We start from the raw sequence: 13,391 nt of genomic DNA on the forward strand, positions 1-13,391 counted from the left end.
CGTGCAAATGCATGTTCTCATAGGTCTGACGACAACTTGTGGAGTTGCCTCTTTCCTTCCACCATGAGGGTCCCAGAGATTAAATTCAGATAAACTAGGTATCAAGTGAGCCATCTTACCAGGCCCCTTCATTTTTTAAAAGTTTTATTTATTGTTTTTTATGGGTATGTGTGTGTGTGTACCCAATAAAGCCTGGGTGCACCAAATGCATGCAGGTGCCCCTGGTGACCAGAAGAGGGCATCAGATCCTCTGGAACTGGAATTACAGGCAGTTTCAAGCTTCACCATGTGAGTACTGGGAACTGAACCTGTGCTCTCTGCAAGAGCGGTGAGTGCCTTTAACTGCAGAGCTGCTGCTGCAGCACTCCCACGACACCTGTCACTCCTGAATTCACAGCAATTATTACCTGCACAGGATCTCTGTAAGAATGGGCCTCTAAACATCCATCATGGAAGGGAGAGGGGTCCGTGGGTCCCCACTCTTCCCTACGTTAACTGCACATGCTTCTGAAAATTATCCTCATGAGACTCACTGAGTGCTCCCTCCCCATCCGTCCTCCCCTCCCTTTCTTTCCCTCTCAGGCTTACAAAAGTAGAAGGGGACTAGTTAGGAAGAGGAAAGGGATTAAAGGGAGGATGGAGGAGTGAATAAAATTGAAATACATTATGTACATGTATGAAAATATAATGAAACCCATATTATATAATAATTAATAAGTACCAATAATAACATAACACTTTTTACGTGGAGAATACAGAATTAAACACACTATTTTCAAACAGGGGCAGGGGGAGGAGCTTGAAGGTACATTTGCATAAATACAAGCTACAACACATTTGTGTGTTCTTGCCTCCTGACAGCTCCTACCCTTAGTCTCAAAATGGATCCAAACACAGAGACAGCAGTGTGGGTAGGAGATCCGTGCATCTGAGAAAGGTCCCAAGACAGACCTCCTTACTGACTGCTGATCAAATGGACAAGCAGTACCTCCTACAGGAGGGAGTGCTTGAAGAGCAAGGAGGAATTCTGCTGACCAGGTTCTGTGATTACTAGGCAAGTTTCATCATGTTCCAGCCAACTCTGGTCCAACACACACACACACACACACACACACACACACACACACACACACACACACACGGTTTACCTAGCCCTCTCAGAAGTTTCCAGAAGCTTGTGCATATAGATTTTCTTAGGGGAGAAGTAAGTGTCCACTCTTAGAAGATTAATGTGAGCTCTGGAGCCCCGCAAGAAAAGGCACTTCTAGAACTACACTACTCCTGACTGGAAGGACAGCAGGCCAGGGTTACAAACCCAAGAATGAGGACAGGGACCCCCTTTGTGTGGGTCCCTTATTGTCTTCTTTCTGCTCCCACACTCATGTCTTCAATGTCCACAAAGAAAGTATCAAGGAAAGTGCCAGGAAGATCTCTAGGGGGCACCAGGAGACTTGTGCCCTGCATGGGACGATTTGTCAGTGCCTCTGACTCTTGTCCCTTTCCTATCTATGCTCTCCTGCCACTCAGAGGTGCTGGAGCCTCCTCCCCAGACTGTTGTGCTCCCTAGGAGCACTCATCAAATGCTAAAGCCCTCCTTTGGGAAAAAGGCTTCTGGTGAAGTTAGCCTCAGCAAGCTTCTAGCTTTTCATCAGCTGCAAATCAGACTCTGAAAACTCAAAGATGTAAGATATTCAAGAGACAAGGTCAAGCCTTCTGGCTTGACACTCTGTAAACAGTTATTGTTCTCGTGGCTGAACACATGGCTGTCTAGTTTTTCCCACACCCAAGGAGCTCCTTGCTTGCTATATGAGGCACGTACCAACAGGAGTCTTTAAGGGGATATATTGCACTATATTCTCTTTCTAGCTGGATGGAGGACTACACCCAAGCCTCTTGAACTTGAGGTATGCTCTGAGACTTGGGCCCCTTATGAGCAGAAGTGTTGCCTGCTAGGCTCAGATGTGCCATGGTTGTGGCCTGGACAATGATGTTGGAAGTATGTGGAGAAGCCTCGTCAATGCATCTGGGCTTCTAGGCTGAAAGAGCTCCATCAGACATAACTGCAAGCAGAGGATATGGCAGCATCGCTTTCAGCCACTGGGGATGGGGAAGCTTTGTTACTGAAGCAAACCCTCATCTGAGATGACTGACAGACTCTCTAAGATGGGCCTCTGCATACCTGTGCTGCCGCGTTGCCGCGGGTGGCTTCGTGCTTCAGCCACATAAAGACATCTCCATCTTCTTTGGTTTGGACTTTGAGTGTTTCATCATCTTTGAGTCTAATGGTTTCAACATAGGCCTGAAAAGAAAGGAAGTGAAGGAAAAGGGGAGGAGGGGAAGAGAGGAGGTAAACACCCAAATGCCATGAGCATGCACAGACATAATATTTTCAAACCAGCAATTGTTCAAGCGAAACCCATATGAATAATTTAAGTCTTAGGTGTGACTACATGGTCACGGGAGCGAATTACTTTTAAATGAATGTACCACGTCCTGCATGTCTGCATTGTTATTTGTTCCTATCAAAGTATTTGGGGAAGCCAGGGTCTCTTTTCTCTACTTCCACTTCAGTGTTCCCATTCCCAACAGCACCAAAAAAAAAAAAATTCTAAGTATGACTTTAATTTTTACTGAAGCATCATTATCTAACATAACTAGACATGTTTATTTCACAGCTTCAGTTATCTCCTCCTATACCCTCAAATTTAGAAATCTACCTTGAAAAGAAGCAAACTCTAAGAATTTGAGGTGGGATGTTCCATATGCTCTACAGATGAACCCAGAGGGAAAGTTCACAGGGTCATTTGAATTTGCACACAGCCTGTCAGCTGTTTGGCTTCTTTGAAGAAGATAAGATCCATCTCAGTGTCTCCATTTTGGCCAAACCGACTCTCATTGTTTTGTGGACTGCTCTCATGCATGATGGAGTCTGCGTAGCATGCCACGAGGGGGCCTTAGAACAAGCCACCCATGCCATAGGCAGGTGTGAGAAATTGGGAGAGAAGCCTCTGAGAATGAGGAGCCAGGCCTGATTTCCCTTCTGACTGCCCTCGTTTGTTAAGAAAATTATTCAGTCACAGTTTCTGGTCTGTATCTGTAGCTTCAATGCTTAGAATGTCGCTCAGCTGCCTCCGCTGGGTCTGTGTGGGGTCCAGGGTCCCTTTCAGGAGCATTAAGTGACTGAGGAGTCCTGCAAGCTTCAGGACCCAGGTCAACCCATCCCTGCCAAGTTCAACAGGGAAACAATAATGACAGCCTCTTCCTTTTATTGAAATCTGCTTTGGGGGCAGGGTGTCTAACTGATTCCTCACAACAAAGCTCAAATCCCCAGCCTACCTCCAGACAAAGTAACAAATGGAGGCTCCTAAAGTGAAAACATGGCTCTACCCTGAAAGAGATCCTCCACCCTCGTGATGTCACCCTCTAGTGGGAAGACCCTGCAGTCTCAGTTGGGAGAGAGACAGTCTGGCCAAGCCATGGACTCCTTATGTCCACAGCAGGGTTGGTGAGGCCTCAGTTGACACTGCAGAGATACTTGTTTTCAGTGAGCCTGGGGTTGGGCAGAAGAAGAATTCTCAGTTTTATGTTCACCTGTGGAATTCCAGTGTTTTGATTTTTGTGTTTCTTTTTCTCCTTGTCATGAGACTTGAAAGACAAAGACTAGACACATGAGGCAGTTCTGCCTGAGAGCTTCATGCTCTTGGTGGGGTGAGACAGGTATTTGGGGTCAGGGATGCTAGACATTCTGAGAAATCCCAAGGTTTCCAGAGGGTTTTTAGCTGCTTTTTTCATAAATCAGTGTCACCAGAATGAGTAGCCCAAAAGTTCATATCTTATATCACAGGGTTAGAGCCTGCTGCCAAGTTCCAGGAGGACCACTGTCTGGAAACTGCCACCCCCAGACCTCTGGACCAAGTGCCAGAGAAAGGCGCCACATTGTCCGGGAGAAGCTTCACCTTCTTTCCCTTTGCCAAGCCCGCAGGCTGCCAAGGGTGCTGATCACTGGTTTCAGGAAAGGCCAGAGAGGGGAGAGCTGGCCGGGGTTGGGGGAGACAGAGAGACCGACAGGCAGAAAGAAAGAAGAGGAAGGAGAGAAGAAAATAAGCAAGGATAGAGAAGAGATGAGAAGAAAAAGCAAAGAAAGGAAGGTAGTGGGGGAGTGAATAAGAGAAAGGGAGGGCAGAACATGAGAGGAAACAGAAAGGAAGGGAGAAAGAGAGCAGGAGGAGGAAGGTAGGGCAAGATAGGAGACAGGATGGGACAGGTGGCTGGGCTGCAGCTGGACATTTTCTAGAAATGCAGCCTTCTGAGGACTCGTGGGCTGCTGCTCAGGCAGTCCCAGAGAGGCAAGGAGGAGCTGGTGAGAGGCTGGTCCAGCATCCTAGCCAATGCTCACACCTGCTAGCCATTGCTTAGTTCTAGCCAGTTGTACTGCTGGCTCCCAGTTTGGAAGGGGTGGCTCTTAGCTGAAAGTTAATGTTTGGTTTTAAAGCGACAATGGGAAAGTATTGACTACTGCAGTATACTGAGAGAAAGGAAAGCAAGATTCCACAGATGCTCACTGCTGGATGATGCCAGGGTCCTTGTCCTGGAAGCTCAGTCTGGCAATGACAGAGATGTGCCTGGGTGCTATTTGGGAGCTCCAGCAAGGCCCCAAAGGAGGTTGCCACTGAGCACATGGAACAGTAGGAAAGTTCCCAAGGAAATTGTGGGGAGGAGAGAGCAAAGAGACTAGACAGGGCCAGGAGTGTGAACAGTGTGCTGTAACAAAATATGGTGGTGCCTAAGTTAGCAGGCCAAGGCAGGATTGCCAAGGGTTAAGATGGGTAGAGGGAGGGAGTACAGACAAGAAATGCCCTTGTATGCCCTGCTATGACCTGTTTTTACCCCTGACAACACATTATAAGGATGACAGGAGCTTCTAATATACACAGGCATGCACACACACACTACACACATGTGTATACATGCACACTCATATACATTCATATATACATAAATGAACACATAGAACACTACACACACATATGTGCATTGTGCATGAATGAACACACCCATTCATATACAAATAAACAAAAGCACACACATGCACACACACACATACCTCAGCATCCCCGGAGGATTGGTTCCAAGACCCCTATAAACAATGCAACTCCCGATTCTTGTCTCTTATGTAATGTGGTGTGGTAATTGGGAACCCAGAACCTCAAGCATGCTTCAAATGCACGCAACCGCTGTCCCACAGCTCCAGCCCCATGCTCTAAATCACAGCTAGATTACTGATAATACTTAACATAATATAAATAGCATACACATGGCTATTATGCTGTATTTCTTAGGGATTCCGAAAAGATAAGAAGTCAATACACATTGGGACAGACACCTTGCTTTTTTGGAATATTTTCAATCTCTGCTTGGTTGCAGCTGAGAGTGTGGCCTCTCGGGCAGAGGGTAAAAAGCAATACACACACTTATATTACCTTCAGTCTATGTGCCATCTCATACAGGGGTACTGAGCTTGGGACATCAACATTTTAATTAGGGGGGAAACACAATTTTGCCCCTAACAGAAGTTGTTGCAGCAGCTCAGGGGATAGATAAACAAGGACCACATTAGGCAGTGGTGGCAGTGATAAAGATGGGGAAGAGAGAAACGCTGTGGTTATTAGATAGGATGAGGGGTCAAAGGCCAGCCCCATGTCTTAGGGTAGCCATTGGTATCTTCTGGTGAGGTGTTAACATAGAGGAAGGGAGCTGTGGATGGCCAGCTTCTTTTGTGACATAAATGAAAAGGAAGAAAGATGTTAGGTGAAAATAACGGTTGAGTAGTATCAATATGCAAGGTGGCTGTGGCCAGGGATGTGAGTAAAGCCCTCCCTGCTGCCAGAAGCCACAGATAAAGGAAAGTTGCATTGTGATGTGAGAGAGAGAGAGAGAGAGAGAGAGAGAGAGAGAGAGAGAGAGAGAGAGAGCGCGAGAGGGAGGGAGAGAGAGGGAGGGAGGGAGGGAGATTCAGAGGGAGGGAGGAAGGGAGGGAGGGAGGAAGGGAAACTTCTAAGGCCTGGGCTGAAGGAATGAAACTCATTTGCAATTTAAGCCACAGAACAGAGGGAAAGCTAGCTGTGGCTTCCTGTTTCACCTGCAGCAAAGTCCCACTTAGTCACCAGTGGGGAGCAGAGTGAGAATCCTGATAAAGAAGATAGAATGATGGAAATCACGGAAGCAAAGATGCAAAGAGAACGAAGAAAGGCGCTATTGACAGACCCTTCGTTTGTTAATTAGAGGTCTGGCTTTCAAGAGCTCTTCGTTTGCTACATTATGCTGGTGAGTTAATAGATACCTCAACAAAAGGACATTTAAATGAACGCATGACACCTGCTTCAATCCTCAAGAAGCCATTAATTATGAGTTCTTAAGAAAATGAGCGATGACACAACTCCTCTAAGTGTATAATTCCTATCCACGCTGCCTAATCATACGGCCTTTCAGCTGTGAGACACATCTTTTCTGTTCATCTCCTCCGGTTCTGACCAATTAAACATTTTCATTCCTAATCACAACATTTCACATGCCAAATCTTCAAAAGAAAAGGAGCTTGTCAGCAACGTGCCGCTTCCCACTGCTAATTGATGCTGAATTTGAACCCTTAAGTGTGTGATCTATACATGCAGGATGTTATGAACATGTTTGGGCTTGGTGGAAAGGTAAAGGCAGCCTTATTTTGCAATTTAATTTTGTAAAAGTGTTTTTTGCACAGCAATGTTTTTTTTTTTTAACAAAAACATCAATTAATTGCTGTCTAGCTGAGGTCAAATTTTGCATATCACTTTTATACACAGAGAGTAGTCAGCTATAAGTGACAAGTGCTGTGTGGGTTTATTTGAAGAGAACCAATATTGTCAAAAGGGATTAGAATGTCTCTATAGAGACAGACTTTTGGGTTTTTATAACTTCTGGCCTTTTCCTCCTCCTCCTCCCCCCTCCCTCCCCTCTCTTCTTCCTCCACCCCCTTTTCTCTTCTTCTCCTCCTCTTCCCCTCTCTTCTTCCCCTCTTCCTCTTCTACTCCCCCTCCCTTCTTGGGACAGGGCCTCACAAATCCCAGCCTGGTCTTGAACTTGCTGTATAGTCAAGGATGATCTTGAATTCCTGCTCCTCCTGCCTCCTCCTCTTTGGTACTGAGATTGCTAGCACATGCCCCTACACCTGGTTTCCTGTGGTGCTAGGAATCGAACCTTGGGCATGCTAGACAAGTGGCCTACCAACTGAGCTACACATTAGCCCACTCTGTCATGTTTAACATTCTTTGAAGGCTTGTCTCTCTGAGCTGTTGATTTCACAATAGTGAAGTGGCCACTGTAGTTTTCTTTTCTTTTCTTTTCTTTTTTTCCCAGAAACCATCTATTTCCAAGTATCAAATGCTACTTTTCTGCTCTGTGGGCTTCTGACTCAATCCAAGGGCATTTTGGTTCCCAGTTAGTCACTGAGCTTGCGATTCAACAATTGTGACCTAGCTGGGCTTGTCCCTCAGACAGGCCTGCTCAGCAGGCAGGAAAGGTGAAGTTCATGGCATAGATCCTGCCATGGGGCTTCATACTGTCTGTGGCTACACAGACCCACATGCCCCATTTGTTTCCATGTTTCCACATTTCTCTGGCGGAGATCAGCAGGTGCAAAAAAACCCACTATACAGTCAAAGCTTGAAATACTCACCAGCTGGCCCTTTATAGAAAAAAACAAAACAAAACCCCAAAACCAACAAGAACAACAACAAAAAACCCCTTCAACCCCCACAGCAAACTAGTTACACTTATCAGTGTGAACCATCTCATGCCCTCTGTGACCCAGAGACCGACCAACCCACTGTCTCCTCTCACATCTGAGGGTCTGTGTCATCGAGGAGGCTTTCCTGCTGTCCTACACAGACACCTTCACTAGCAGCCTTTTATCCTTGCCCTCAAAAGAAGCCCGGAAGTGAGCCATCAGTGAGTCTAATCTAACGCATTATGCTTTTTTGGCAGATGTGAGCCACTGATTTCTTTGTCCAGTGAGTCAGCAAGATTGAGAAGCCTGCACGAAGCAGGAACTGGTGCTAAGCCCCTCTTGTCTTTAAGCATCAGCCACCAGGGAGAAAGAGAAGGTAGGTCCATGTGCAGAAGATCTTTCTCAAGCATCCAGCACCGGGGACCTGGCTGGAGATGGTGCTAGCTTCTGTGCTTGGTAGCCCCTCCTTGCTCATCATGCACAGAGAGGGGTGCTGGGGAATTAAAGTCTCCTCTCAGTTTGATTCCTTCCCTCCTAACATCCAGACCTCACCATCTCACATGGACAAAATGCTTACGTTTCAGACCAAAGCCTGCCTCAGGAGCCAATCTCCCCTTCACACACCAGTTTGCCCACTCATGGACAGCTCACACATGTGGGCTCATGTCTCCAGTCAGCCTGGGATCCTGCACAATGGCAGGAAATAGGAACTGAAGATAGGGCAATAAAGCTTTGCTCTCCATCAGACAGTAGCCAACACATAAACCAGATGCAGGTGCAGCCACTAGCATTCAGGACTGTGGTAGCCAGGCTGTTAGCACCCCCAAGCATCTCTGTCCTACCTGGTCTCCCTGCAGTGTGTGCTGGTCAAGGGGTGTCTTCGTAGCAATGTTGCTGTAGTAGGCATATGACAGTTCCCAGTCCAGGGGATAGCTGTCAACACCCTGGTAGTGTTTGTACCCAAGATTCATTGACGACAGCCTCTCACCACCCTGGCCTCCAACCAGACTGTATAGCATGCCCTGTTAGGAAGAAATTGATAAAGTGTTCACAAGACTGTAGATAAGGTAATAAAATCCCCTAAAGCTGAAAGGTCATTTGCCCTGCTCCCTCTCTATACTCTCAGTCATTCTAGAAGGTTAATGTACCTTTAAAAAGAAAAAAGAAAAAAGAAAACAAAAAAACCCCACACAAAGACAAGCAATCACACACACACAGAGATCAGAAATTAAAAGTCATCAGAGGAACATGTAGTGTTTTCTTGTGATAGTGTTATCTGTCAATGTGACTATGCTGGCAGGGGCCCAGCATCATTTCTCAGGGAGTCTGGTAGGCTGTTTCCAATGAGGCCTGGAATTGGGAGGCTGAGTAAAGCAGATGGTCCTCCCCAGGGTGGGGGAGCAGCATCCTACCCATTGAGAGCCTAAAGAGAACCAAAGGCAGAGGAAGGAGGAGTTCATCCCTTTTGGCTTCCTGCCTGCCTGCTTGAGCTGGGGCCCTGATCTTTTCCTGTCTAAGGGTCAGATTGTTCCACTACCAGCTCCCCTGGTCATCAGACCCTTCTGACTTTGACTTGAAACCCACCAGCAGCAGCTTTCCTGGCCTCTCACTTGCAGATGGCAGAGCAGGGAACTTCTTGGGCTCCATAATTGCATGAGCTGATTGTTTAGAATAAATCTCTTCCTATATATATCAAATCCCATTGGTACTGTTTTTCTGGAGAACCCTGACTAATATGCTTAGGAAAATGTGACTCAAAATGTTAGGCACGTTGCATAATCAATTTGGATTCAAGACCCAAAGTAAAACTGTCTACTGTGGCATTTATTTTGATAGTAGAAGGGGTAGATGTGGCGACAATTTGCTGAGAGATCTGAAGGCTTTTCTGAGTTAAGAAGTAATAAGGGGTGACGGCATCAATGTGATCAACCTTAACATGAGGACCTCAACGGGAGGACCGCATTTGTTAGGGAAGAGGTCTCTAATTCTGAAGGACAGGATTCCAGCTAGCCCTGCTCCAACTGATCCTGGGATGGTTTACCAAACATGAAAGCCATATGCAGAAATTGAGAAGTGGTTGCCCTGTAGTTCCACAACCCAAGGACATTTTTTTTCCTTGAGTGTAAAGATTTTTAGGGGACTCCAAGGAGCTGCAACACATCCAGTGTCAGCAGGGGCATCTCTTTGCACACATAACCCGGGTGACAGATGCTCCTGAACCCATGAAATACGCCACCTGCATCTGATCCCGAGGTCCATTTAATCCAGTTTCATAGAAGACAGTGAGGTAGTAGGATGCTTTATGGTATCCACAGCAGCTGGAATCCATCAGAAAGGGGATGACAGAGCTAATTTGGTGGAGGCCATCAACGCCGGAGAGTCTCTTTACAGCCTTCTCAAATATCTTCCCACCGATTTCTAATACAGAGTCATTTTGGTTCCATGGCACTGTAAATAACACAATTCGAAGCACACAGAATTAATTACCACAGGGCTGATGTGGCTGGAGAAGAAGGAAGGAAAGCCAATTAAATACCTCTGTTATTGACAAGGTGGGTCCCGCAGTACCTTGAAATATACCACCCTCTGGGGAAGTAAATGAAACCCTTTGGGGGAAGCTATGGTGCCCCTCTGTAAAAAGCTTTTCCTCTGGCACTAAATGACAGCCTAGTATCCTGGGGGAAAGAATGTGCCTCACAGAGCTGAGAAGGTGCCTCAAGAGAGTAATTCACTCCGTGTAATTCACCGCCCAATCAGGGCTGCTGAAACTTTCAGAGAGACTCTTCTGAGATGTGGAAGAAGAATGTGTTTTATCCCAGAAATAGTTCCTTGGTACCGCTCCCAAAATCTGAACAAGAGCATTTTATTTTGAGATGCTTCCTCATCATCTTTCGATTCCAGTTTTACTTGTGGGTCTCTCGATAGAATGAAAAGCACAAGTCAACTCTTAGGGAAGGCTTACAAGACACCTAGTACAGGGTCAAGCAGCCTGTGCAAAGGAGGCTATTGGATCTGCTGTTATTAGTCTCCTCCTTCTTCACAGCAGGGGATTAAGGCCCTAAGAAGCAAAATAACTTGTCTACAGTTACAAAGGCTGGCAAAGGGCCACACAAGCCAGAGTTCACACTCACCCCCTTGTGGACAGGCAAGCAGCTACATTTACCAGGGCCCTCCCAGCATGGATGGGGAATTGTTTGTTCTGCCTTGATATGCTTGGTGCTTTCATGAAACCCGCTCATAAGTCCATAAGCTGATCGGTGTCCAACACAATTGAGCAAGTGTGGTGGCTCCATGACATGGCTGTTAGAATCTTCTAAAGTCTGCCCTTGCTATCTATCTCTTTTATTCATTAATGCGGCCAAGGAATGCTTCTAGGACAGGCATGGCACTACTGTGGATGCCATGCTACAAAAGATCATACAGGATGGAAAGATGTTATTTACAGGAAACATAGGGCCTATGTTACATGTAAACAGTGTCAGCTTGAATGTTAAATTAAATGTCAGCCTTGACTAAAGTTTCACCTGCCTAAAAACTGGTACTTCCAACATTTTTATTTTCGTCATCCTACTAAAAAAAGTTGTTTTTAAAAAAATGTTCAGGTGACAAAGGATAAATCACTCTTATTTGCACACCAGTAAGGAATGAACTGGGACCGAGAGGTTTGGATTAAATTTACTGAAGAAGAGTAATGCCCTTGCAGTGGTTCATTAAAAACATGGGTCAGGAGGATTGGGGGGATGGCATAGTTGGTAAAGTACTTGCCACAAAAACACAAATAGACCTGAGTTTGACCTCAAGCAACCACATAAAAAGCCAGGGCACAGAGGCATTTTTTTTATAATTCCAGTACTGGGTAGACAGGGCCAGGAGATGCCAGGGCTTGCTGGTGAGCTGGCCAAGTGGAATTGGTGGTATTAGTTGAAGATATGTTACATTCCTTCATGCTGTGGAACATTTGTTTAATGATGCGAAGATGTGCTGCATACTTTTATGTTGCATTTGTTTAACTCTGTGCAGCTGTGCTACTTTGTCTAAAATACCCAATTGGTCTAACAAAAAGCTGAAAAGCTAATAGCTGGACAGGAGGAAGGATAGGTGGGACTGTCGGGCAGAGAGAATAAATAGAAGGAGAAAAAGAGAAGGAGGATCGAGAAAAAGAAAGGAGAAAGATGCCGGGGTCAGTCACCCAGCCACACGGTCAGACATGAAATGAGAAGGAAAGAAAAGATATATAGAAATAGAGAAATGTTAAAGCCCAGAGGCAAAAGGTAGGTGGGATAATTCAAGAAAATCTGGCTAGAAATAACCTAAGCTAAGGCCGAGCATTCATAAGAAAGAATAAGTCTCTGTATATTTATTTGGGAGCTGGGCGGCAGGCTCCCCAAAGAGTTAAAAAATAAACAACTACAGAGACCATCTCAACTAGGAATCTTGGGCCCACTGGTCTCCACATACAGGCATGCACACCACATTTGCATCTTCACATAAGTTGCGTTAAGTGTGTGTGCAGACAAACACATGTATGCATGCACACATGCGTTCGTGCACGTGCACACCCAGCAAGATCAGAAAGATCCAGAGCTGGCATTTTGAAAGCTGATGCACTTATTAACAAGCGGCTGGTGGTCCCTGCGGCCCCCCAAAAAGCAGATACAGTTTGCATCCAAAGACCTCTGAAAGGTGGACAGCCTTCCAGCTGCAGCTGCCTCTGCTTAGGCTCTATAGATCCCGAACACTCAGAACCACAGTAGCTGGAAAAGCCATCCTACTGCAGAAACAGCAGTGTGCCTTTTCCATATTCTGTTTGTTTATTTGCTTGCTTGCTTTACTCTCAACAGACATAACTGTTTGTTATGTAAGAAACATAACTATTTGTTTTTGCAAGACAAATCAAACAATGCAAATGGTTTTAAATAAAACAGAAGCCTCCTCTCCCCTACTCTGTCTTCAGTGAAGATAAAAGCTGTTAGAAAGCTTGGTACCTATGCTTGGAGATTTTTCCTTTGCATGCACAATAATTCATGTATGCATTTATTTACATATGTATTTTTTCTTTTCCCTAAGTGGCATATTATACCACTATAGATTCATTTTTTATGTTTTAGATTTCTATTAAACTTTACTTACTTATTTTTGTGTGTATATGCAGAGTTGCATACATGCCACAGCATGAATGTGGAGGTCAGAGGACACCTTGCAGGAGTCTGTTCATTCCTTCCACAATCGGGACCAAACTCAGGTCTTCAGGCTCAGTGGTAAGTCCTTTTACCCACTAAGCCATCTCACCAGTCCAGCTTTCTCTTTTAAATTAACCATGTATTATTAATAGCTCTCTATGGCCATCAGAAAAGTTCATTCTGTTTAATGCTCCAATAATACAGAGGAAGAGGAGGATGGTAGCTCTGTTGGTAAAGTGTATGCTGTGCAAATATGGGGACCTGAATTCAGATCCCCACAACACACATAAAAAGCTCCACACTGTGGCATATGTCTGTAATCCAGCCTTAGGGTGGGGGAAGACAGGTAGATCCCTGAAGCTCATTGGCCAGCTAGCATAACCTAATCCATAAGCTTTAGGCTCAATGAGAGGCCTGTCTCAAGAAATAAAGGTGGCAAGTGATCAAGG

The 13,391-nt window shown here is 45.5% G+C and overlaps 1 protein-coding gene across 1 annotated transcript in view; it reads right to left on the reverse strand.

Annotated features, from left to right (window-relative positions):
• The window catches only part of Sel1l3 (SEL1L family member 3), a 107,571-nt gene that overhangs the window by 38,779 nt on the left and 55,401 nt on the right, over positions 1-13,391 (reverse strand). The window contains exons 10-12 of the mRNA XM_027386951.2: positions 9,999-10,210; positions 8,605-8,784; positions 2,180-2,299 (exon numbers count right to left, since the gene is read on the reverse strand). Coding sequence (XP_027242752.1) covers positions 2,180-2,299; positions 8,605-8,784; positions 9,999-10,210 — 512 coding nt within the window. The remainder of the gene's footprint in view (positions 1-2,179; positions 2,300-8,604; positions 8,785-9,998; positions 10,211-13,391) is intronic.

Source organism: Cricetulus griseus, assembly GCF_003668045.3.
Source record: "Cricetulus griseus strain 17A/GY chromosome 1 unlocalized genomic scaffold, alternate assembly CriGri-PICRH-1.0 chr1_1, whole genome shotgun sequence".
NCBI classification, from domain to species: domain Eukaryota; kingdom Metazoa; phylum Chordata; class Mammalia; order Rodentia; family Cricetidae; genus Cricetulus; species Cricetulus griseus.